This window comes from Rousettus aegyptiacus, unplaced genomic scaffold (assembly GCF_014176215.1).
Source record: "Rousettus aegyptiacus isolate mRouAeg1 unplaced genomic scaffold, mRouAeg1.p scaffold_m13_p_7, whole genome shotgun sequence".
Classification (NCBI taxonomy): domain Eukaryota; kingdom Metazoa; phylum Chordata; class Mammalia; order Chiroptera; family Pteropodidae; genus Rousettus; species Rousettus aegyptiacus.
In genome coordinates, this window is record NW_023416310.1 from 111,171,256 (window position 1) to 111,195,633 (window position 24,378).

General features: G+C 42.4%; 1 protein-coding gene across 3 annotated transcripts; it reads right to left on the reverse strand.

Moving 5' to 3' along the window:
• Positions 1-18,229: 18,229 nt before the first annotated feature.
• LOC107499918 (protein RoBo-1) lies at positions 18,230-22,962 on the reverse strand. 3 transcript variants are annotated; one of them, XM_016124552.2, is made up of 6 exons: positions 22,831-22,947; positions 21,713-21,802; positions 21,237-21,347; positions 20,817-20,966; positions 20,237-20,368; positions 18,230-18,529 (listed from the first exon to the last, which is right to left on the reverse strand). In XM_016124552.2, exons 2-6 carry the CDS (start codon positions 21,783-21,785, stop codon positions 18,339-18,341), a joined length of 657 nt encoding a protein of 218 aa, XP_015980038.2. In that variant the 5' UTR covers positions 21,786-21,802; positions 22,831-22,947; the 3' UTR covers positions 18,230-18,338. The 3 variants fall into 3 exon arrangements, with proteins under 3 accessions (XP_015980038.2, XP_015980039.2, XP_015980040.2); XM_016124554.2 differs by having other exon boundaries at positions 18,232-18,330; positions 22,831-22,962; XM_016124553.2 differs by lacking the exon at positions 22,831-22,947 and having other exon boundaries at positions 21,713-22,267.
• Between the last annotated feature and the right edge of the window lie 1,416 nt (positions 22,963-24,378).

The following is a 24,378-nucleotide window of genomic DNA, read 5'->3' on the forward strand; positions in this document are numbered from 1 at the left end:
TTCAGCCCTCCTACTTCCCTCATTACTGTGTCCAACATGGCAGGGTCTGGGCATTCTGCTCAAGTTCCTGGGGGAACAGCTGAGCAGCGCCGACTTTACTCCCAAGTCACACTCCAAAGCAGTTCATGTTGGAGCACTGAGAATGTGGACCTTTTAATCTTTTCATCACTTATTCCCCAAGGCTGCACTGGAAGGATTCCTGGGGCAGCTGTAGATTGGGAGCATCATTTCTCTCCACAGAACCCTGTTCTTACCTGTGCTCATGAGGGATCACTGGGCACTGTATGGATATACGCTTTGATCCTTCTTCTCCAGGGCTAAAACACTGGCTCTTTTAGCCATCCCATCCCAACACCCCTCCCTTATTCTTCCTCACTAGTTGCTCTATTCCAGTCCCTTTTCTAGAATAACAAAGCTGGACCACAGCATTGAAAAGCTAATGTTTGACCCTCAGTACTACCTTCTCCAATTCAGGGAAACATGTATCTACAGTTGAAAGAGAAACTCTCTTGTTTTTCCTTACTCATAGCACACATCTGACAAGATAGTGTCCATCTAGATGAACAGATAAAGAAGAGGTGGTGCATAAATACAAGGGAATATTCCTTGGCCATAAAAAGGGATAAAATCTTGCCATCTGCAACAGCATCGATGGACCTAGAGGTTATTGTGCTGAATGGAGTAAGTCAGACAAAGACAAATGCCATATGATTTCACTTATATGTGGAATCTAAAGAACAAAATAAACAAACAAAACACAAACAAACTCATAGATGCAGAAAACAAACTAATGGTTACCAGATGGGAGAAGGGTTAAAGGGCTGAGAGAAAAAGGTGAAGGGATTAAGAAGTACAAATGGGCAGTTACAAAAGAGTCACAGGGATATAAAGTACAGCATAGGGATTATAGCCAATAATATTGTAATGACTATGTACAGTGTTAGATGGGTGCTGGACTAATTGGGGGATCACCCTAGCCAGTACCAATTTTTGACCGCCTACTCTACACCGAGTCAGTAGATCCTGTCAGATCTCATTCCTCCCATGTCCAAAATCATCAGCATTAACCCACCTGACTCAGAGCAACAGCCAAAGCCTGCATGAACTAGACCTACTGTTCTGTCTCTTTGCCCACCTCTTCATTCTCCTCACTCTCCTCCTCACTCTAGTCCTTGCTCACCATCTCGCACTCTTCCTCACTCACCTCCCCACTCACCTTACTCACCTCACTCTCCACACCCTACTCCTTGCTCTCTTTCTTGCTCTGTCCCTCATTCCTCCTTCTTGCTCTGCCCCTCACCCACTACACTTCACCCTCAACTGGTCTCTTTACCCTCCTTGAGCAGACTTGCTTCCACTCAAGACCTTTACATTGGCTGTTTTCTCTTCCTAATTTTCTCTTCCCTTATGTATCCATGGAGTCTCTCCCTCCCTTTCTTTAGGCCTTTATGCAAAAGTCACCTTCTCAGTGAGGCCCTCCATGCTAATTATACTGAAAATGCTCACTCCCTGCCCCACCAGCTTTTCACATTCCCATCCCTATGTTATGGTTTTTCTGATCTAGCATACTACACATATACTCATCTAATATCCTGTCCATGTGAGCTACGACCACAATAAAAGCACCATGGAGCCAGGGAATTCCATTCACTGTGCTGTCCCCAGCCTAGAAGAGTGTCTGCCACATGGTCTGCACTGAAAAATGTTGCTTGGAATGGTGGATGAATGCACTCAAGGATGGCTGGATGAAAAACTTGGTGGAATTAGTAGTTACACCCTGAATGACCACAAGATGAAGATGTTCCTTAATAAAATGTATTCCAACTTTTTATTTTTCCCCCTCTGTATTTGCATAGGTGCCTCTTTTACCTGGTGTGTCTTTTCTTCTCTTTTGATTTTGTGTCATTTCATGAAGATATGTATGCTCTCATATAGACTTTAGGGTCTGATCAAGATGAGAATAGGTGCGCACAATGCTTGCCCCCTTCCATGACCACATTAAACTTACAAATAAATTTCAACCTGAATAACCATCTGAAGATTAGCTTAACAGAATTCCTATAACTGAAGATTAAAAAGGGGTCACATTGTAGGAAGGGCTGAGATGCAAACCAGTCTGGTCCAACATCCACATGTGGTGGTTGAGCATCTGGAGGGATATCGTGCCTTAGAGATACCACCAGAGACGGGACAGGCTCCAGCCCCACAATGGGCTCCCTTACCCAAGGTTTCAGTGCTGAGGAAAGGAGAACCCACAAATCCGGCTGTAAAAGTCAGGATTCCAACCATATGCATGAGACCAAAAGGCAGTTGGAAATCCAGATGTCCCCCTTAAAACCTCTATGCACAGACTTACTCACAGGCACTCACTCACCCTGGGCTCCATCAGAGGATCAGCAGCTCAGGAGGCACCAGAGACATACAGGGAAATATTGAGTTGTGTGGCTTCAGGAAAAGGGATAAAGGGTCAACCACCATTATCCCTGTGTTTAGCCATGCTACTATATAGCCTACAGGTGGGTGCCATCTTACCTGGATGAATACTCCCTCGCACAGCCAAAACTGAATCTGCATTAGTCTGATGAAATCCACTTCACTCCCTGGGGCCTTGCCCCGCCCAACTCCCATACCACTGGAGGTGAATGGCCCCACCCTGCCCTTTTGGTGGGAAGTTCTTTCAACAAAAATCAACTGGGCTCCAGTGGTGGGCAAACAGCCTGATCCCAGCTGCAGTATTTCTTAAACAAATCTCAGGAGTCTACAGGCATGAGGAGGACAGGGTGCCCTCAGGGTGATCTAAGACTTCTGTGAGTGCCCACAGGCTCAGCATTGGCCTGAAATGTGAATATGCACTAACATTGGGAACACAACTCACCCAAACCTGGTGACTCCCTCAGACCTCATTTCACCCAACTCATGTACCACTGCTGAGCCTTATGGGAAGCCAGCAGGCAGCCTGAGGCCTGAAGGTGCCCTGGGACTTTTACTGAGTTGCCCCAGACCTGGTACTGGTGGCATCCAGCCTTTGTTCCCAGCATGGCCTCTCCTAAGTTCTTTAAGGTCCAGGACAGGAAGAGACCAACTGCAGAAAGTTTTGTAGCTCCTACCAGGTAGCCACACGCAGGTCACAGGCAGCCAATGACCTTGGTCTGTATATGAGTCCCTCCCAAAAGGCCACAGGACAAACAAATCCAGAGGCTGATGTCAGACAACAGACCACTCCCTGGCTATCCCCACGCAAGCACTCCCAAAGGGTGGTCTCAACAGGCAGACAAACCTACTGGGCAAATCTCACTCTGTGTAGTCAGCCCCTACATAATACCTCATACCCTGTGGGCATAGCCAATCTTTACTGTCAGTCAGCCTGAGAGTCAATCCCACTCACTAATGTGGCAAGAGCAATCAAGACACAACTACAACAGGAGAGCACACACAACCCACACAAGGGATACTATTGGAGTACCTAGTGCAAGTGATCAGGGAGATAATAACACTGGGCCACAAAGGGCCCCCACTACATAAGGCCATTTGGCCAAGACTGGGAGACATAGCAGCCCTACCTAATACATAGAACAAACACAGAGAAGCAGCCAAATGAGAGAACAAAACAAAACAAAGAAACAATAAAAACATCCCAAATGAAAGAACAGAAGAAAACTTCAGAAAAAGAACTAAAAAAAATGGAGGCAAGTATTCTACCAGACATAGAGTTCAAAAGACTGGTTATGAAGATGCTTAATGAACTTAAAGGAAAAATAAATGATCTCAGTGGGAACTTCAGTAAAGAGATAGTAAGCATAAGAAAGGACACAGCAAACATAACAAAGAACCAGTTATAAATGGAGACTACAAAAACTAAAATGAAGAATAAATCAGAAGGAAACAAAGTAGATTGAACCAGAGGATAAATCAGCGATTTAGAAGACAATGTAGCAGAAAATACCCATTCAAAAGAGCAGAAAGAGAAAAGAATCGAAAAATGAGAAAAGTGTAAAGGACCTGGAACAACATCAAGTAGAACAATATTTGCATCATAGAGGATACCAGAAAAAGAAGAGAGAAAGCAAGGAATTACAAACCTTTTTAAAGACATAATAATGGAAAACTTCTCTAACCTGGTGAAAGAAATAGACATACAAGCCCAGGAAGAGCAGAGATTCCCAAACAAGTTGAACCCAAAGAGGCCCACAACAACACATATCATCATTAAAATGCCAAAGGCAAAAGACAAAGAGAGAATTCTAAAAGAAGTAAAACAAAGGCAGCTAGTTACTTACAAGGGCACTCTCGTAAGACTGACAACTTATTTCTCAGCAGAAATTTTGCAGGCCAGAAGGGATCGACATGAAATATTCAGAGTGATGAAAAGCAAGGACCTATAAACAAGACTACTCTACACATCAAAGATAGCACTTAAAATTGAAGGTGAGATAAAGACCTTCTCAGACAGGAAAAAGCCAGTATTATGAAAATCTTAAAGGCACTACTTTAAGTAGAGGAAGGGAGAAAAAAACATAAATACAAATAATAAAATAGCAGTGACTATGTATCTATCAATAATCACTTTAAATATAAATAAATTAAATGCTACAATAAAAAGACATAGGGTCTGAATAAATGAGAAAACAAGACCCATACATATGTTGTCAACAAGAAGCCTGCTTCAGATCAAATAACATACATAGACTGAAAGCAGAGAAATGGAAGAAATATCTCATGCAAATAAAAAATGAAAAAAAGAGATGAAGCTGCAATACTTATATTAGAAAACAGATTTAAAACAAAGGCTATAGAAGAGACAAAGAAAAGCAGTACATAATGATAAAGAGATCAATACAACAAGAGAACATAACTCTAGTAAATATTTATGCATGCAACATAGGAGCACCTACATATATAAAGCCATTACTGACCAACGTAAAGGGAAAGATTGACAGTAATACAGTCATTGCAGGGAACTTTAACACCTCATTGACACCAACGAACAGATCTTCCAATCAGAAAATAAACAAGGAAACAATGGCCTTAAATGACACACTCAACCAGATTGATTTAATTGATATTTTTAGAGCCCTCTCTTCTCCCCAAGCAGCAGAATATACAGCCTTCCCAAGTGCACTTGAACATTTTCCAAGATAGACCACATGTTAGGTCACAAAACAAGTCTCAGTAAATTTAAAAAGATCGAAATCATATCAAAAGTCTTCTCTGACCACAATGTTATAAAACTAGAAATGTTACAAGAAAAAAAAAACTGGAAAATCCACAAACACTTGGAGATAAAACAGCATGCTATTAAACAATGAATAAGCTAACAATGAGATCAAAGAGGAAATCAAAAAATACCTTGAGATAAATGGAAATAAAATAACAATGACTCAAAATCTACAAGATACACACACCAAAAAAAATTTCCTAAGAGGGAAATTCATAGCAATACAGGACTACTTCAAGAAACAAACAAAATATCAAATCAACAATCTAAACTTACACCTAGAAGATCTAGAAAAAGAACAGCAAACAGAGCCCAAAGCTAGTAGAAGAAAGGAAATAATAAAGATCAGAGAGAAATTAAATGAAATAGAGTCTAAAAAATTTCAAAATGTCAATGAAACCAAAAGCTTGTTCTTTGAGAAGATAAAAATATAATGATAAACCTTTAGCCGGACTCATAAAAAGAAGATAGAGGACCCTGAGAAATGAAAAAGGAAAAGTGATAACTGATTCCACAGAAATACAAAGGATTATAAGAAAATACTATGAGCAATTTTATGCCAGAAAATTGACAGTCTGGAAGAAATAGATCTATTTCAAAAACATGACATCCCCCAAGACTGAGTCAAGAAGAAACAGAAAATCTTAACAAACCAATTACTACTAACGAAGAAACTAAATCAGGAATCAAAAATTTCCCAACACACAAAAGTCCTGGACCAATGGTTTCACAGTTGAATTTTAACAAAGATTCAAAGAATTAATGCCTATTCTTCTCAAACTATTTTAAAATTTTCAAGAGAAGGGAAGGCTCCCAAGCTCATTTTATGAGGCCACCATTACCCTGATTTCAAAACCAAAGACATTACAAAGAAGAAAATTATAGGCTGATATCCCTGATGAATATAGATACAAAAATTCTCAACAAAATATTAGCAAACCAAAATCACAATACATCAAAAAGATCTTACACTATGATCGAGTGGATTTATTCCTGGGATGCAGGGTTGGTTCAATATCTGCATATCAAGAGTGATGTTGTAGGCATGACAGAGTGAGGGATGTCCCTCAATATCTCCCCTTGAACTAACAATAAACTGAACATCTAAAACTCGACAAATAGCATACCATCTGCACACGAGCAAGTCCGAGTGAGTGATCTGTGCCTAAGAGCTTCCAGAGGTCAGAACCACAGAAGCCTAGGGGGTAGAAGCTGTCTATCTTAGACAGAGCTCCCTACAGGAAAGAGGGGATAGGAGAATTTGCAGCAGGTTCCCTGAAAAGCCCTGCCTGAGGGATCAGTGAGTTCCATGCAGCGAAGCTAAGGGATCAGGCAGAAAGCAGAGTGAGCACTAAGTACAGAGGGGCAACAGCTGTGTCTTAGCAGCCACAATTGTAAAGCGGGAGGCTGAGACATGGAGACTAGCAGCCATCCCACCCACCAATCTAGAGTGCACCCTCCACCCACCCTGTAACCTTCCAGATCTAGCACCACAGAGCCTCAAGGGAATCTGAGCAAGTGGTACGGAAACAAAATCCATTGTCAGTACTATTGACAGGTTAGGATAGAGGAAAACCAACCATGACTTGAATATTTAATATACCAAAGAGAAAAAAGGCATTATCAGCCTCAAAGCAGAGATCCAAGACACTTGGATGCCACCTACTTGAAAAAAAAAAGAAAAGAAAAAATGCCTTTTATCAACAGGCTAAAAAGAGACCTCTCTATAATAAATCTTTCTGGAAAAAAAAAGACAGACAGAGAGAGAGAAAATACATTCCCATCAATGCTCAGGCAGAGAAAACAGTCCATTAAAGACCATGAACAAGCAGGATGATAAGGCAGCTCAGAAAGAAAAAGAAAAATCTCAAGAAAATAAACTTAAAAACATAGAAATATGCGATTTAAATGGCAGAGAATTGGGGATTGCATTTCCAAAAAAAACTCAGTGAGATACAAAATATTTTATATCAACAATTCCAAGAACTTAAAAAAAAATAGACCCCTAAATGAGTCTTTTAGCAAGAAGATTAAATCCCTAAAAAAGAACCAAAGAGAATTTCTGGAGATGAAGAATACACTAAAAGAGATGAAGAGTGAAATAGAAAGCTTAGGAAATACAGCTGACCAGATGGAAGAAAGAATCAGTGACATCAAAGACAGAAATTTACAAATAATTCAAAAAGAAGAGAGAGACTGAAGAGTGAAAATTAGTGAAAGAGAAATACAAGAACTAGCTGACACCATCAGAAAGGGCAACATAAGAATAATGAGTATACCAGAAGGAGAAGGAGACGGGATCAGAGAGCATATTCAAACAAATAGTTGATGAAAATTTCTTAAATCTAAGTAATGAGCTGAAGCTTAGAATCCAAAAGACCTTCTCCAAGACGCATTATATTAAAAGTATAAAAAATTAATGACATGAAAGAATTCTCAAGATAGCCAGGGGGAAAAAAGACAGTAACCTATAAAGGAAAACGCATTAGACTATCTTTAGACTTCTCAGCACAAACCTTGAAAGCCAGAAAGAAGTGAAACCAAATACTAAAACTATTCAATGAAAGGAATTGCCAGCCATGAGTAATATATCCACCAAAACACTCCTTTAGATCTGAAGGAAAAATAAAGACCTTTACAGACATACAAAAGTTGAGGGAATTCTCCACTATGAGGCAGGCACTACAGGAGATACTGAAAGGGGTCAGCCAACCTAAAACAAAATGACAAAACTACAAGTAAGACAGACAGAAGCAGAACAGTGAAAACCTTATTAAGAAGAAGGTATTACTAGCTCAAACAATAAGAAGAGAATTGCTATTTAAAGGCAGAAATGAATATTCAGCAAATAGAGGAAAAATTTGAGACAAAAATAACAGAAAAGGAGGAAATAAAATATCCAAATTCACAAAGAGGAATGGAGATAAGGCACACGCAGACAAAAATGGACTACTATATATAAACAATCCTTTAAATATTCTTAATGTTGACCACACACCGAAGTTCCAGAACTGAAGTATATAACATAAAACAAAAAGGAACAGAAGGAAAATCCACAAAACCACACCAAATTAAAATAACAGAAGGAAACACAAAGACAAGGAAACAAGGAAAACACCAGGTCACCAGAAAGCAAAAAAATAGAATGACTATAAGAAGACCTCATATTTTAATACTCACCCTAAATGTAAATGGACTGAACTCACCATTAAAAAGGCACAGAGTTGCAAAATGGATCAAAAAACAAAACTCAACCATATGCTTGCCACCTTCAGGAGACACATCTCAGTTCCAAAGAAAAATGTAGAATCAAGTGAAAGGGTGGAAAACAATATTTCCAGCAAATGACATTTAGAGAAAAGCGGGAGTAGTGGTACTAATATCAGATGAAATAGATGTCAAAATAAAAAGGTAAAGAAAGATACTGAGACACACTTCATAATGATAAAGGGAATCATATACCAAGAAGGCATAACACTTATTAATATCTATGCTCCCAATCAGAGAGCCCCGAAATATGTAAAGCAATTGCTAACAAAACTAAAGGGAGAAACACCAAAACACTGTTGTAAGATGGGACCTAAATACACCACTGTTAGATATGGACAGATCATCCAAACAGAAAATCAATAAAGAAAGAACATCCTTAAATGACACATTAGATCAACTGGACATAATTGATATTTACAGAGTCCTTCACCCAAAAGAGCTACTTATAAGTTCTCTAGTGTACACGTAACATGCTCAAGGATTCACCACATACTGGGACACACAACTATCCTCAACAAGTATAAGAGGATTGCAATCATACAAACTATATTCTCTGACATAATGCTTTGAAGCTGGAGATCAACCGTAAAAAGAAAGCAGGAAGAACCACAAATACATAGAGATTAAACAGCATGCTACTGAAGATTAATTGGGTCAGAGAAGAAATAAAAGGAGAGATGAAGAGATACATAGAGACGAATGATAATGATAGTACAACATATCAAAACTTTTAGGACATGGCAAAAGTGATCAAAGAGGAAAGTTCATATTATTATAAGCCTATCTCAAAAAACAAGAACAAGCCCAAATAAACAACCTAATACTTCATCTTAAACAACTAGGAAAAAAAAGAACAGATAAGGCCTAAAGTCAGCAGAAGGAAGGAAATAATCAAAATTAGAGCAGAAATAAATGAAATTAAGAACAAAAATACAATATAAAAAATAAATGCAACAAAGAGCTGGTTCTTTGAGAAGGTTAGTAAAATTGACAAACCCCTGGCTAGACTAAATTAAAAAAAAGAAAGGATACGAATAAACAAAATCAGAGACAAAAGAAGAGAAGTTACAACAGAGACTGCAGAAATCCAAAGGATCATACAAAAATCCTATGAAAAAAGTATATAACACCAAATTTGATAACCTAGAAGACATAGACCAGTTCTTAGAAAGATACAACCTTCCTAGGCCGAATCAAAAAAAAAAAAAAAAAACTGGAAAATCTAAATAGACAAATCAGCAGTATGGAAATTGAAACAATCATCAAAAACCTACCAAAAAGTCAAAGTCCAGGCCCAGATGGCTTCACCAGCGAATTCTACCAAACATTCAAAGAAGATTTAATACCTATTCTCCTCAAACTCTTCCAAAAAATCGAAGAGGAGGTAATACTTCCTAACTCATTTTATGAAGCCAATATAATCCTGATACCAAAACCTGATAAAGATAACATGAAAAAAGAAAACTACAGACCAATATCTCTCATGAACACAGATGCAAAATTTCTAAATAAGACACTAGCAAACTGAATACAACACATTAAAAGGAAGTAGGCTTCATCCCAGGAGCAAAGGGATGGTTTAACATATGCAGATTGATTAATGTGATACACCACATAAATGAAATAAAGAACAAGAATCATATAATCATACCAATATATGCTGAAAAAGCCTTTGACAAGATATGGCATCTACTTATGATCAAAAGACTTAATAAAATAGGTATAAAAAGAAAGTACTTCAACATAATAAAGGTCATATACAAGAAACCCTGAGCTAACATTACACTTAACAGTGAAAAACTAAAATCCTTTCCTCTAACATCAGGAACAAGACAAAGCTGTCTGCTATAACCACTGTTATTCAATATAATTTTGGAAGTCCTAGCAAGGTCAATTAGGCATCAGAAAGAAATAAAAGGCATCCAATAGGAAATGAAAAAGTCAAATTGTCACTATTTGCAGATGACATGATTCTCTATATAGAAAACCCTAAAGATGCCACAAGAACACTAGTAGAAACAATAAGCAAATACAGTAGTTTTTGCATACAAATCAATGTTCAAAAATCCATAGCATTCCTACACTCTAATAGTGAATTTCAAGAACAAAATTGGGAAAAAAAATCCTTCTGCAATTGCAACAAAATGAATAATATATCTAGGAATAAATCTAATGAAACATGTGAAGAACCTATAAAATGCAAACTATAAGAACTTATTAAAAGAAATTGAATACGACCCAAAGAAATGAAAAGATATTCTGTGTTCATGGATTGGAAGAATCAACATAGTTAAAATGACCTTATTACCTAAAGCATTATACAAATTTAAGGCAATCCCCATCAAAATCCCATCATCACCTTTTGAAGGAATAGAACAAAAAATCATCAGATTTGTATGGAAGCACAAAAGACCATGAATCACAAAAGCCATCCTGAGTAAAAAAAACAAGTCTGGAGGCATCACTCTGCCTGACTTCAAATTATACTACAAAGTGACAATAATCAAAACAGCTTGGTATTGGCAGAAAAACTAGGCACACAGACCAGTGGAACAGGATTGAGAGACCAGAAGTAAACCCCCATTTATTTGGACAAATAATTTTCAACAAAGGAGCCCAAAACATACAATGCAGAGAGGAAAGCCTCTTCAATAAATGGTGCTGGAGAAACTGAAAAGCTACCTACAAAAGAATGAAACTAGACTGTTGCCTATCACCACACACCAAAATTAACTCAACATGAGTTAAGGATCTGATTATAAGACCTGAAACAACAAGTTGCATAGAAGAAAACACAGTTACTAAACTCATGGACCTTGGACTCAAAGATTTTATGAATTTGATCTCAAAGGCAAGGGAAGCAGAAGTAAAAATAAGTGAATGGGACTATATCGAACAAAAAAAGCTTCTGCACAGCAAAAGAAACTGTCAACAAAGTAAAGAGACAACTATCTGAATGGAAAAATATATTTATAAACAATGCCTCAAATAAGAGCTTAATATCCAAAATATACAAAGAACTCATACAACTCAATAACAACAACAAAATGATCCAATTAAAAAATGAGCAGAGAACCTGAATAGACACGTCTCCCAAGAAGGCATACAAATGGCCAAGAAACATATGAAAAGATGCTCAACACTGCAGCTATTAAGGAAATGCAAATCAAAACCACATGAGATATCATCTCACACCTGTTAGAATGGCTATTATCAACAGGATAAGTAGTAACAAGTGTTGGAGAGAATGCACTATAAAAGGACCCCTCATATACTGCTGGTGAGACTGCAGATTGCTACAGCCACTATGGAAAACAGTATAGAGTTTTCTCAGAAAACTAAAAATCGATCTACCATATGAACTAGCAATTCCTCTACTATTTTCCTAAATAACTTGAAAACGTTTATCCAAAAAGATATATGCACCCCGATGTTCATAGCAGCATTATTCACAGTGGCTAGGACATGGAAGCAACTGAAGTGTCCTATGATAGATGATTGGATAAAAGAAATGTGGTACATATATACAATAGAATAGCACTCAGGTATAAGAAGAGATGAAATGTCATTCATGACAACATGAATATATCTTGAGTAAATCATGCTAAGTGAAATAAGGCAAACTGAAAAATTTGAAATCTATGTGGTGATATCATATATATGTAGATGTAATTTTAAAAGCAACAAAGAAACATGACATACAGAGATTCATGGACATGGACAGTGGACTAGCCGTTACTCATAGGAAAGAGGAAAAGGCGAGGAGCTAAATGGGATAAAAGGTGTCAAATATGTGGTGAGAGAAAGAAATCTGTTGAATTTGTTGAATCGTATACTTGAATCTGTTGAATCTGTTGAATCGTATACTTGAAACATATTGGATTTTGTTATTCAATGTCACCCCCTCCCCCCAAAATTAAATAATTAAAAAAAGAATATCTGCAAATCAATTAATGTGGTATACCAATTAACAATTTAAAAGATAAAAATTATATGATCATATCGTTAGGTTCAGGAAAAACCTTAGACAAAATCCAACATCCATTTATGATAAACACTCTCAGCTAAGTGGGATTAGAGGAAATATACATCAACATAATAAAGGTCATCTATGAAAAACTCACAGCGAACATCACACTCTATGCAGAAAGGTTAAGATCAGGAATGAGACAAAGCTGTCCCCTTTCACCATTTTTATTCAACCTAGGATTGGAAGTCCTAGCCATGGTAATCAGAGAAGAAAGAGAAATAAAATGCATCAATTTTGAAAGAAGTAAAATTGTCATTATTTGCAGATGACAGGATATTATATACACAGAACCCTAAAAATTCCCTCCCCCCCAAAAAAAACTGTTAGAACCAATAAATGAATTCAGTTAAGTAACATGGTTGCATGGTTAATTCAGAACACAGCCCCTCCACATACTCAGAAGTCAGCAGCCCAGCCAGCAGCCAACGAAAGCAGTACACAGAGAGTTTTTGTCAGTGCCTGCTCTCAGGGATGGCATCTGCTCCTGTAACCAAGAAGTACATCTTGGGCTCCTCCTTCTGAGGAGGTAGCTACTCCCACAATGCATAACCCCTCCCTCTGCTTGTGAGTATAAAGAATTCTACTTGTACTTGGCCAGGAACACCCTCTTCCTGAAGCTCCAACCAGCCACTGCTGAAGCTTCCCTGCCTCATGAGTATTAAACAGGATTTCTCACCCCTCTGGTCTTCCTGGTGGTTTTTCTGGAATATCCAAACCCAAGTGGAAGTTCCAGGACTGGGGCTCCTGAGTTAGAATGAAATGAAACTAATATTCAGAAATCAGTTGTATTATTTATTACCAATGATGAACTGTTGGAAAGAGAAATTAAGAAAACAATCTCATTTACAACTGCATCAAAAAATAAAATACCAAGGAATAAATTTATCTAAGGATATAAAAGACCTATATTTGGAATTTATAAGACACTGAAGATAGAAACTGAAGAAGATAAAAATAAATGGAAGAATATACCATGGATATATGGACAGGAAGAATTAACATTGTTAAAATGCCCATACTACCCAAAGTAATCTATAGATTCACTGCAATTCCTATCAAAATTCCAATGGCATTTTTCACAGCACTAGAACAAATAATTCTAAATTTTATATGAAACCATAAAAGACCATGAATAGCCACACAATCTTGAGAAAGAATAAAATTGGAGGTATCACACTATCTATATCGAAATATACTACAAGACTACAGTAATCAAAACAGTATGCTACTGGCATAAAAACAGACTCATAAATCAGTGGAACAGAATAGAGAGCCCAGAAATAAATCCATACCTATGTGGCCATTTAATCTATGAAAAAGGAGGCAAGAATATACAATGGGGTAAAGACAGTCTCTTCAATAAATTGTGTTGGGGAAAACTGGACAGATACATGTAAAAAAATGAAACTAGACTACCTTCTTACACCATATACAAGAATAAACTCAAATGATTAGACTTAAATGTAAGATCCCAAACCACAAAACTCCTAGAAGAAAACAGGCAATAAACTCTCTGACATTACTCTTAGTAATATTTTTTTTTCATGTACCTCCTCAGGCAAGGGAAACATAGAAAACATAATAGAACTACGTTAAACTAAAAAGGTTTTGCACAGCAAAGGAAACCATCAGTAAAATGAAAATAAAAACTACTCAATGAGAGAAAACACTTGCCAATGACACTTCTGATAAGGGATTAATATTCAAAAATGTATAAAGAACTCATACAACTCAATATCAAAAAAAATTCAATTAAAAAATAGGCAAAGGACCCGAATAGGCATTTCTTCAATGAGTACATACGGATGACCAATAGACATATGAAAAGATGCTCAACATCACTAATCATCAAAGAAATGTAAATTAAAACCACAATTAAATATCACCTCACACCTGTCAGAATTGCTATTATCAATAAATCAGCAAACAACAAGTGTTGGCAAGAATGTGGAGATAAGGGAACCCTCGTGCACTGTTGGTGGAATTTGTAAAATGATACAACCACTATGGAAAACAGAGTGAGGTTTCTAAAAGAAATTAAAAATAGGCATACTTTATGACTTAGCAATTCCACTCTAGATATTTATCCAAAAGAAATCCAAAACACTAATTCAGAAAGATCTATGCACCCCTATGTTCACTGCAGCGCTACTTACAACTGCCAAGATATGGAAGAAACTTAAGTGCCCATCTATAGATGATCAGATAAAGAAGAAGTGGTACATATATACAATGGAATACTACTCAGCCATTAAAAAAAATGAAATCTTACCATTTGCAACAACGTGAATGGAACTAAAGGGTGTTATGCTAAGTGAAATAAGTCAGATAAAGATAAATACATATGATTTCACTTATATGTGGAATCTAAAGAACAAAATTAATGAACACACAAAATGAAAACAGAGTCATTGATAAACAGAGCATTTTGATGGTTGCTAGCTGGGAGGGAGATTGGGGGACTGTGTGAAAAAGATGAAGAGATTAAGTACAAATTGGCAGTCACAAAATGAGTCACAGAGATGAGAATTATGGCATAGGAAATATAGTCAATAATATTGTAATAACTGTGTATGGTGACAGGTTGGTACTAGACTAATTGGAGGACCACTTGGTAAATTATATAAATGTCTAACCACTATGCTATACTCCTGAAGCTAACATAAGATAATATTGAATGTCAACTCTAATTGCAAAGTATAAGTTAAAAAAGTGTATATTATTTCTCTGTCCACATTATCTCCATTTATAGAATATGAGAAACATGTTAGAACTCAAATAGCGAACACCATTTTTGTTTATCAGGTTGAATTTTCAAAATTTCTTTAAAAGATGAATAATCTTTTATTTTCAAATGAAGAGGTAGCACATTTGCATTTTGTACTCATAAATCATTTTTATGCAACTAAATTAATTTATTTTTTCTTCCGTGTGCTGATCAGTGTCTCCTGGCCTCTTAGGACAATGGGAGTGACTGAAATACCAGTGTCAAACCAAGGACACATTTTTCTTTGGAGCAAGCCAGTTCCTTGTCCTGCGGCTTTGTCTTCAGAGGCAGCCTAAAGCCCCTGGGGTGAACATCCCCTTCCCACACGGCAGCCCGAGGAGCCCGTGCCTTGCTGGGTTTGCCTTTCTATTCTCCATTTGATGTTGGTGTCTGCTGCGGGTGGGTCACATGTTCTGCCCAAGTGACCAGACATCTCTCTGCCTGGGCTGCAGCCTGTGACGTGCATCTGTCAAGCCCACCTGGCTCTAAGCCTACTCAACATCTTGTAAAAGAGAGTAGAGAAAGCAGTTGGCCCCTCCCTCCTCTCTCAGACCATGGGAGCCAAGATGGTGGGGAGGACAGGCTGTTCTTAGGGGCTGCAGTCCAGCGACACCTATGTCCTCACCCCCAGGACATGATTGTCCATTGTCTGCCACACCCAGGGCCACAGGAATCCCCTGTGTACCTATAGTGCTTATCCCAGAACAGAAAGTGCAGGGAAAGATTACTAATTAGCTGAGGAATAAAAGGAAATTGGGTGGGAAAAAATGAGAAGACACAGGGGAAAGGTGAGAAGGAAGAATGACTGCTGTGTTTGTGGAGCACGGTGTTGGGAGCTGGCACTGTGCTGGCTGCTCTGCAGTGGTACAGAACCGAATGCTCTGTGGCACACATACTCACTCACTCCCTAACTCTTTGTTGTGGGTTGGATCGTGTCCCCCAAATTCATATGTTGAAGTCCTGATTCCAGGACCACAGATGTCACTGTATGTGGAGTTAGAACCTTTTCAGATGAGGTCACCAGGGTGCTCATGCATGTGATTGGCATTCTTCTAAGGGGAGGACAGTAGGGCACGGACAGGATACCAAACCTGGGGCACCTTATACATGTCAGACATCCCTCTCTCACAGTCTGGAGGCTTCATGTCCAAGACCCAGGTGCCAGGAGACTGTCAGCTGAGAGTTTGCTTCCTGGTCCTTGGGTGCCATCTTCTCACTGTGTCCTCTCATGGCAAGAGGGGCAGGGAGCCCTCTGAGGCCTCTATACAAGGACACCAGTCCCAGTATGAGGCTCTGTTCTTCAAAGGCCCCGCCTCCTCATGCGATTTCCTTCTGGGTTAGGCTTTGACATATTAATTTAGGGGCACACAAAGAGTCTACAGCAGACACACATGCAGAGACAACCATGTGGTGACACAGGGAGAAGGTGGCCGTCTACACTCCAAGGAGAGAGGCCTTAGAAGAAGCCAGCCTTGATCTCAGACTTCCAGCCTCCAGAACTATGAGAAAATAAGGTTTTCTCGTTAAAGTCCCCAGTCTGTGCCACTTTGTTCTCTGTTACAGCCACTCATGTTGACTATTTAATACTCCTTGGACATGGCAATGGGTTGACAGTCAGTGAGGCACCAGCGTGCAGCCAGACCATCTGGATGGTGGCTGCCCTGCTGCCAGCTTTCCTGTCTGTGAGACTACGTGGAGATGACAGGGAAACTCCCCACAAGAGCTCCTGAAACCTCTTCAGGAGCCCAACCAGCATAGGCCCTTCTATTATTTCCCCAGGGCTTTCCTTATATAAGGTTCTCATGTGACTCCAGTTTAATTCACTGCCTCCCCTGGGGACTTTGCCTGTTAGCCGTTCTCGGAGGTACTTAGGTATGGGCTCCTCCCTCAAGCTCTGCCTCAGTTTCCTTCCTTCATGTGCCAACACCAACTATGTGCTCCCTTCCCTGCTCCCTGAGCTGTTCCACTACTCTGCGCCCAGAATCCCCTGCAGTTACAAACTCCTGTCATTGTTATCTGTGTGTGAGCTCCTTATCTCTGACAGAGGGGCCTGTGTTTTTCATGGTCTCATACATCACTGTGCTGAGCACACGGTGGGAAGGGGCATAAAATGTGATAATGGTCTGGGCAGATAATCCCTCAAACATGGCTTCTGATGAAGCCTGGGAGGCAAAAGCAGAGGTAGGACTGAGGGCAGCAGCCTGCTGCTTGGTGGTCCAAGTGGGCAATTAGCCCAGGAGCCTCAGTGCATTGGGCGCTGTGTGGTGCAGACAGTGGACCGCCTTCCTTCTGGCTGCAATCACCACAGTGGGGCATCCTTCTCTTTTGTGCAATGTCGCCTGCAAGGAATATATCCAGAAAATTGTGGAGCTCTAGGTAGTAGAGTGGGCATCACAAGAGCCTCACACAGCCTGTACCCTGGACACTCTTCCTGGCATCACAAGAAGGGTGGCTCCACACACACCCATGGTCACAAGCCCTATGTGTGAGAAGAGCCCTCTGGGGCCCACTACATCCGCCTCCCATTCTTTAGCACTGAGAATGAACCTCCCAGTGCATCTTTGCCTGTCTCTTTCATCCCCAGCCCATCCACCCTCAGTACCTGTCGTGGTTCCAGGTGAGATAGATCTGATTGTACCCGGGATTTCACAGACTGTGGTCCTTGAATTGTTATTCAAAAGCACTTTCCTTGATGGAGGGCAATTAAGGGTTAGGACAGGAAATTGAGGATATCAGGAAAGAGGTATGTTTTGGGGATGTGTGAGGATATGGGATGAGTGACAAAGGTCACAACAATTGTCACAGATGCTCTCTCAGACTTCTTCTCAGATGTGCTTCTTGGGGTGAAGAAAGAAACCATTAGAAGAATAGGTGGGGGTTTGTTTGTTTGTTTGTTTGTTTGTTTGTTTGTTTTACCTAAAGTAATCACACACATGCTTAAGGAAGTATCAGTTCTTTAATTCTGCGATGTCTGGGGAGTGCTGGGAGGGAGCCATCTGAGGACACCAGGTTCCGGGTGTGTAGGCCATGGGGTGGGCTTGGCAGGGCCTAAACAATCAAAGTAAGACCTTGAGCAGGATAAGAGCAGTCAGGAGTGAGGAGGTGACAGACAGCAGTGGGGGGCTCGCCCCGTGCGTGTCCACACAGTGGGTGTGAATTATTATGCCATTCAATACATTCAAGTTCTTCAAGTTGCAGGCAGTTTCAGTTGCACAACCCTTGGCGAAAATGCTTGCTCTATCACCATCTGCCAAGACAGAGATCCAAGGGTGAGTCTTCCTTCTCATCCTGTCTCCCTCTCACAGCATCCTACCGTGCCTGCCTTCCTTGGGGGACAAGAGTTCCTAGGGGCCCAGAATCCCTAAGTCCTGTCTTCTTCCAGAGAAACAACCACTGCAGCTTCAGCTCTGTCCAGGAACCAAGTCTTGTTTCTCTCTAGCCCCAGTGACTCCTCAGCTTAGGAGGGATCCCAAAGGGTCCTACTGTGTCAGATGCATGGCTGGGACTGGGGGCCCTGGCTCCTGACTCAGGGAAAGATGATTGACAGCAGGAGGAAGGCTGGAGGTCAGAACTATGCACTCGGCTAAATGCCCAGTGGCTCCTGTTCTCTGTCCCATCCATGCTTCCAGAGGGAAGCAATGCAGGTCCCCCTGAGATCAGGTCCCTCCTCCCCACGCTGCAAGTCCATTGTGAGTTCAGCACATGGCACCTCACTGCACACCTGTGCTTCCCATGGCAAGTCAAGTCGGAGTGGACAGACCACTCCCCATACCCTTGCCTCTTCTGAGCCTTGGTGATGCCCCCTACTCCTCGTTTGTCTCCACTCACCTTGGCCATTCACCTGACAGCCCTCCAAAATCTCAAAAAGACAAGATGCACTCTGCATTCATTCCCATCAAACTTTCTCTACCATCATTTAATCAGTGACTTAACATGACTAGCTACATGAAACTTTTTTACACATTGATCACAAAGGGACCTACAGTGCCCACTGGCTCTGCAGCCCAGTGCTGTGGTTATGCTCCCACTTTCTGTCAGATGATGCACACACCCTTATCACAGACACACACCTCTCACCTACTCAGGAAAGTGGCAACACCTTTACAGATTTCAGAACGAACCTGCACAAATTAAGAGCTTAACCATGTGGTTTTGAAATAGCAGTAACGGCAGTAATGATGAAAACCAGAACTGAGGTGTTTCCCTCTCGGTTGCCAATGAGCCAAGGTCCCATGTGCCTAAGTCTTCTACTCTGCCACGGGAAGCAATTTAGCTCTCCGCTCCTCCACTCTCCTCCCTGACACAGTCTCCCTCCAAACCTTGGGGGAATAACAAGCACTTGGCCCTGTACCACCCCTTGGTGCACGTGGTGGTCAGCCTCCAAGATGGCCCCCGTGGTACCCACTTTCTGGCACCCATATCCTTGTGTAGTCCCTCCCATATATGTTAGGGCAACCAACAGGATACAGCAGACATGATGATATGACACTTCTGAGATTAAATTACTAAAACTATATATTCTGCTCCCTTCTCTCCCCCACCCCCCATCTCTCTCTCTCTGTCTCTCTGTCTCTGTCTCTCTCTGTTCCCCCATCCGGCCCCTCTTCCCTCAACTACTTGCTCTCCAGAAAGCCAGCTGATGTACCATGAGGACACCCACAGAGCGACCCAGGTAGAGAGAGACCAAGCCGGTGAACACACCAGTGGTCTCAAAAGCAGGTCGTCTGTCCAAATGACCGCAGCTTCTGCTGACAGCTATACTGCAACTTCATGAACAACTGTGGGTCAGAATCAGCCAGCTAAGCAGCTTCCAGATTCCTGACCCTCAGCAGATGGATCTGTAAAGTAATTAATGCTGTTGTTTTAAGCTACCAAGTTTGTCACACAGCAATAGATAGCCAGCACACTGCACCGTTTAAGAGGCTGAACAAGAAAGGCTCGGAAGTGTGCATACCTGTGCCATTCACTTGGATACACCTAGTCTCGGCGCCAGCACAGTTGAGGAGAACTGCTTCACAGAGACTGTTGTTCTCCGTGTAGCAGGCAGGGCACTGGACACTGTTGAGGACTGAGGACTTCCGAGGCACTGAGTGCAGAGGAGAAAATGTCATCTTAAGGAATAAGCCGAAAAAGGAAATAAGAGTATTATTAACTCCCACCTCCCAATTATCAAAACTTTACAAGGAGGATGGCTAAGTGGACAGGGAGTGGAGGGCCATTAACTAAGCAGATGGGAGGAGGGGAAAAGGGGAGAGGTTATCCCCGCCTTGGACAACCACTTAGACTGCCGAGAGAAGGGGCTCTGGTCCAGCAGGTACTTAGGGAAGGGGGCCGCGTGGGTGAAGGACAGTCTGAACCTGCAGACTAGCACCCAACAGTCACTCAGTTCCCAGCAAAACAAGGTTGTGCCATCTGCTGGCAGTGAGGGTCCCCATCGGCAAGGTTAGGGGAGTCTCAAAGCAGCCAGATGACAGGCAGCTTCTCAGGAGGTGGAGGTTCCAGTTCAGTCAGGAGGGACAGAAACTCCAGCTCACCTTGGAAGTCCCCAGTGTTACACAGCTCAGAGCTGCAGCACTGGTGGCCATACGCGAACATCGTGTTGGCCCCCAGTGTGGCCGAGAAGTTCAGCGGGACACACTGGCGTTCTGCACAGCCTTTCTCTTCTACAAACGTCAAGGGCTGCCCTGCATGGAACAACCCAGGGAGTGTCGGTTGGAACCACAAGCAGTGACGCTGGGTCAGTGGCCACTGGGAGGGTTCCGTCCCTCGCGTCCACGTGTTCACTTGTGTTTCCGCGTTGGTCCACAGATGACCGACAGAGGGAAGATGGCCAACGTTTGTTACAATGCGGGCATCACCACTCCAGGTGGGGGGAAGGGGCTGGGACAGAACGAGCACAGGGAAGTGGCATGGTCCCCTGCACTGCGACAGCCCTGCTGGGCCTGGCAGCGTACCTGTCGAAAATAATTCTTGTCTGTAGCTGAAGCAGCTTTGAGAGGTCTCACAACTCCTCTGTGTGCTAGAATCACATGTATTAAGAGCGCACCTTTGGCATGTATAACTCTCTGTAGAAAGGAAATAAAAACTGTTCAAAAAGTAATTCAGGAATGAAATTCCCAAGAATCATAGCTGATGTTTCCAATAGCCAAACACTCCTGGAAGTCCAGGTGCCACGAAATTGTTCCCTGTGGTGTGTAATGTACCCATTCAGTCTCCAGTCCCTCTTGGAGGGGAGGGAAGCATAGGCTCTGACCCCGTGTTGACCCACCACCCAGCATAGGCCCAGATGCTGACCAGGGGCCGCAACCCTGCAGGGCCCACCAAAGCTCTTGGAGCTGGACCTGCCTCCCATAAGTGGACATTTGTCTGCTGTGCGGTCTATCTTACCCTTCCAGCCTTTGGAAGGAAGGGGCCATGTGGCCGTTCTTACCCACAGAGCTGAAAGCCAAGGCAGCGAGCACGCAGGCAGTGAGGAGGCCCTTTGGAGCTAAGGAGGGCGGCATGGTGGCCCTACAGAGGCCTAGTAAGAGCAGAAGGTCAAGGTCAACAGAGAGCAGTTGGGGGACAAAGAGACACAGTGAGGATGGACCTCAGCCTCTGGGCCCCATCTCGTGATCTTCAGAGATGAGGCTGACAGCTCACTCCCAGGGCTCTGCAGGGATTGGGGTTCCATGCAAGTGCCTGGCCCACAGTGGACATCAGTGCACAGCTGTTCCTAGATCCAATCACTCATTATTCCACCCTAGAGCCAGATCCTGGGGACCCTCTCGTCTCTCTTTAGAGTCACCCTCACCTCATTTTCCTTCTCCTTCTGTTTTCTTCCTAATCTATTTTTAGGGCATAAACTTTGTTTTAAATGAAAGAGGAAAGTTAAAATGCAGGCATTCACATTTCCCTCAGACCAAGCATTGAAATCTTGGTTACACTCTGGAAATGCCATTACACCACAGATCTGCAGCAGGCAGGGCCGAACCTCACAGGACTGAGTCCCTGTTTCACACTGTTTCACACTGTTTGCATGTTAAGAGCCAGAGGGAGAGAAGGTCCAGGCCTGCAGATGAGGAGCAATAGGCTGCCCAGCCACCTCAGATGCCAGGGTGCCAAGGGGCCAGGGCTCAGGGCTCAGGGCTCAGGACGGGCCAGAGGTCAGCAGGACTTTGCTTGGAGCCCCTGCAAAGATGTGGCATGATAACAGAAAGTGGGAACAGGTTCCTGTCATTTAAACAAAGTCAACAGGAACATCAGGGGACATAGGAATGTCAGGGGACACAGGAACATCAGGGGACACAGGAGTTAATTTCGAACAAGTTTGGAGGCCCTGCCACGTCCTCTGAGGCTGTGAGTAGAAGACACCCTCCAGGCCTGGTGGGGTTGCCAACCATGGACCACGGCTTCTCTAACAAAAGGACAGCCAGAATTTGCTGGACAGATCCTGGCACTTGCCTCTCGTCATCCATGCTCCTTCCCAAAAGCCATTTAGATTCTGCTGCCTTAGGCAACAGGCCCAACTACTTGTGCTGGGGAATCCCACAACCTGTGCTCACTTACCTTCAAGCGTGCCCTCTGGACTCTGAGAAAAGCCTGAGCATCACTGTGTGAGGACCAAGGAGAGGTTGGGGGCCCCCACCTTTTCCTTCCTGAAGGCCTGTTCTTAGGAAATGACAAAATCTGTTTCACACTGTTTGCATAATTACTGTGAGCCAAACGATGTCAGAGACAGAAAAATATGTACCTGTCCAAGCACCACCTCCAACCTCTTTCCAAGCCTCCACTGCCCAGTGCTGTCACAATCTCAAGATAACAGATAAAAAGCTTGTTCTGCTTTCTTTAAATAAAGGGGAGAGTGAGTCTTCCTGAAGATAGCCTGGCTGAACACAGTGACAGTGGCCTTGGAGTGAGACAGGTTGCCCTGGCTGGACACAGGGTACCAGGGTCTGTGGCCTTGGTTTTCCGGCCTATGCAGAGAGGTAGTGCTGCCTACCACATAGGGCCCTGTGAAACGCCCATTACAGTGGACTTTGCTCCCAATGGCATCAGCAACACATGAGGACAAATGGGTATCTGTTTGCGTTCGACCAAACGAGGAACTCTGTGTACACATCAAAATGAACTGAGTGTCTGGCGGCCAAATCATAAGCCAAGTGCAAGTTTTGCTTTCCTTCTGGCATCTCAATCCAAGATGCAACCAACAGGTGGCCGCATGCCCTGGAAACTTGGACTCCGGGGTTGCAAGGCCCACCACAAGTCCTGTCAGGGCGTTTAAAACTGTTTCTTTTATCACTCTTCTGTAACTGAAATTTAGCCTTTCCTTCCATAAATAAAGTCCACAAACTGCAGCAAAATTTCCTTCCTGAGAAACCACCAAAGTTTCCATCATATGACATCTGCAGACACAGAGTTACTTTGCCCTCATCAGTGACCTCCAGATGACATCCTGTCAGTCTCCCCCAGAGCCTGGCCTACTGTTCTCCGGGTGTGGTAAGAGTTTGATGATTGTGTTCCAGTGTGCTTGTATGTGAAGTGACTTGGTGTTTTATGAGAAGGGTGTACAGGCCCCATCAGCCCACCTGGGTACTCTGTCAAGGCAACTGTCACCGGCAGTGTCCCTTACAAAGCACAGCTCTTTCCTCAGACCCACAGCGAGGCTCTCATTTTCTGGGTCCCGTGTCTCTTCAGCCAATCAGGCCTTCCTTTTCTAAGTGCAACTTGCCCATGAACTCTGGGCGCTCCACAGTGGCTGTAGATGAGAAGGTATGAGGCCAGGAGGCCAGACTCGCAGTATACTGTTGGTCAAGACAGTTGCTGGTTAAATCCAGGTACCTATTGTCATCGCTGACTCTGGTTGCCCACTCTATGCGGCTTGTGGGGCGGCCTGGCTTGACATGCAGGCCTGGCTCAGGTAATGAGGGAGGTTCTGGTGCAACGAGAGGTTCTTATCATTGCTGGTGGGACTACAGCCTATTCCTCACCCCTAGGGAAAACAGAGCACTCAGGGCCCACGACAAGCCAGTCTTTGCAGCTTCCTGCTCAGGTCAGGTCCTTGCACAGCCTTCGGGCTGTGGCCCCTGGGGAGATGGACAAGTGAAGCATGAGAGT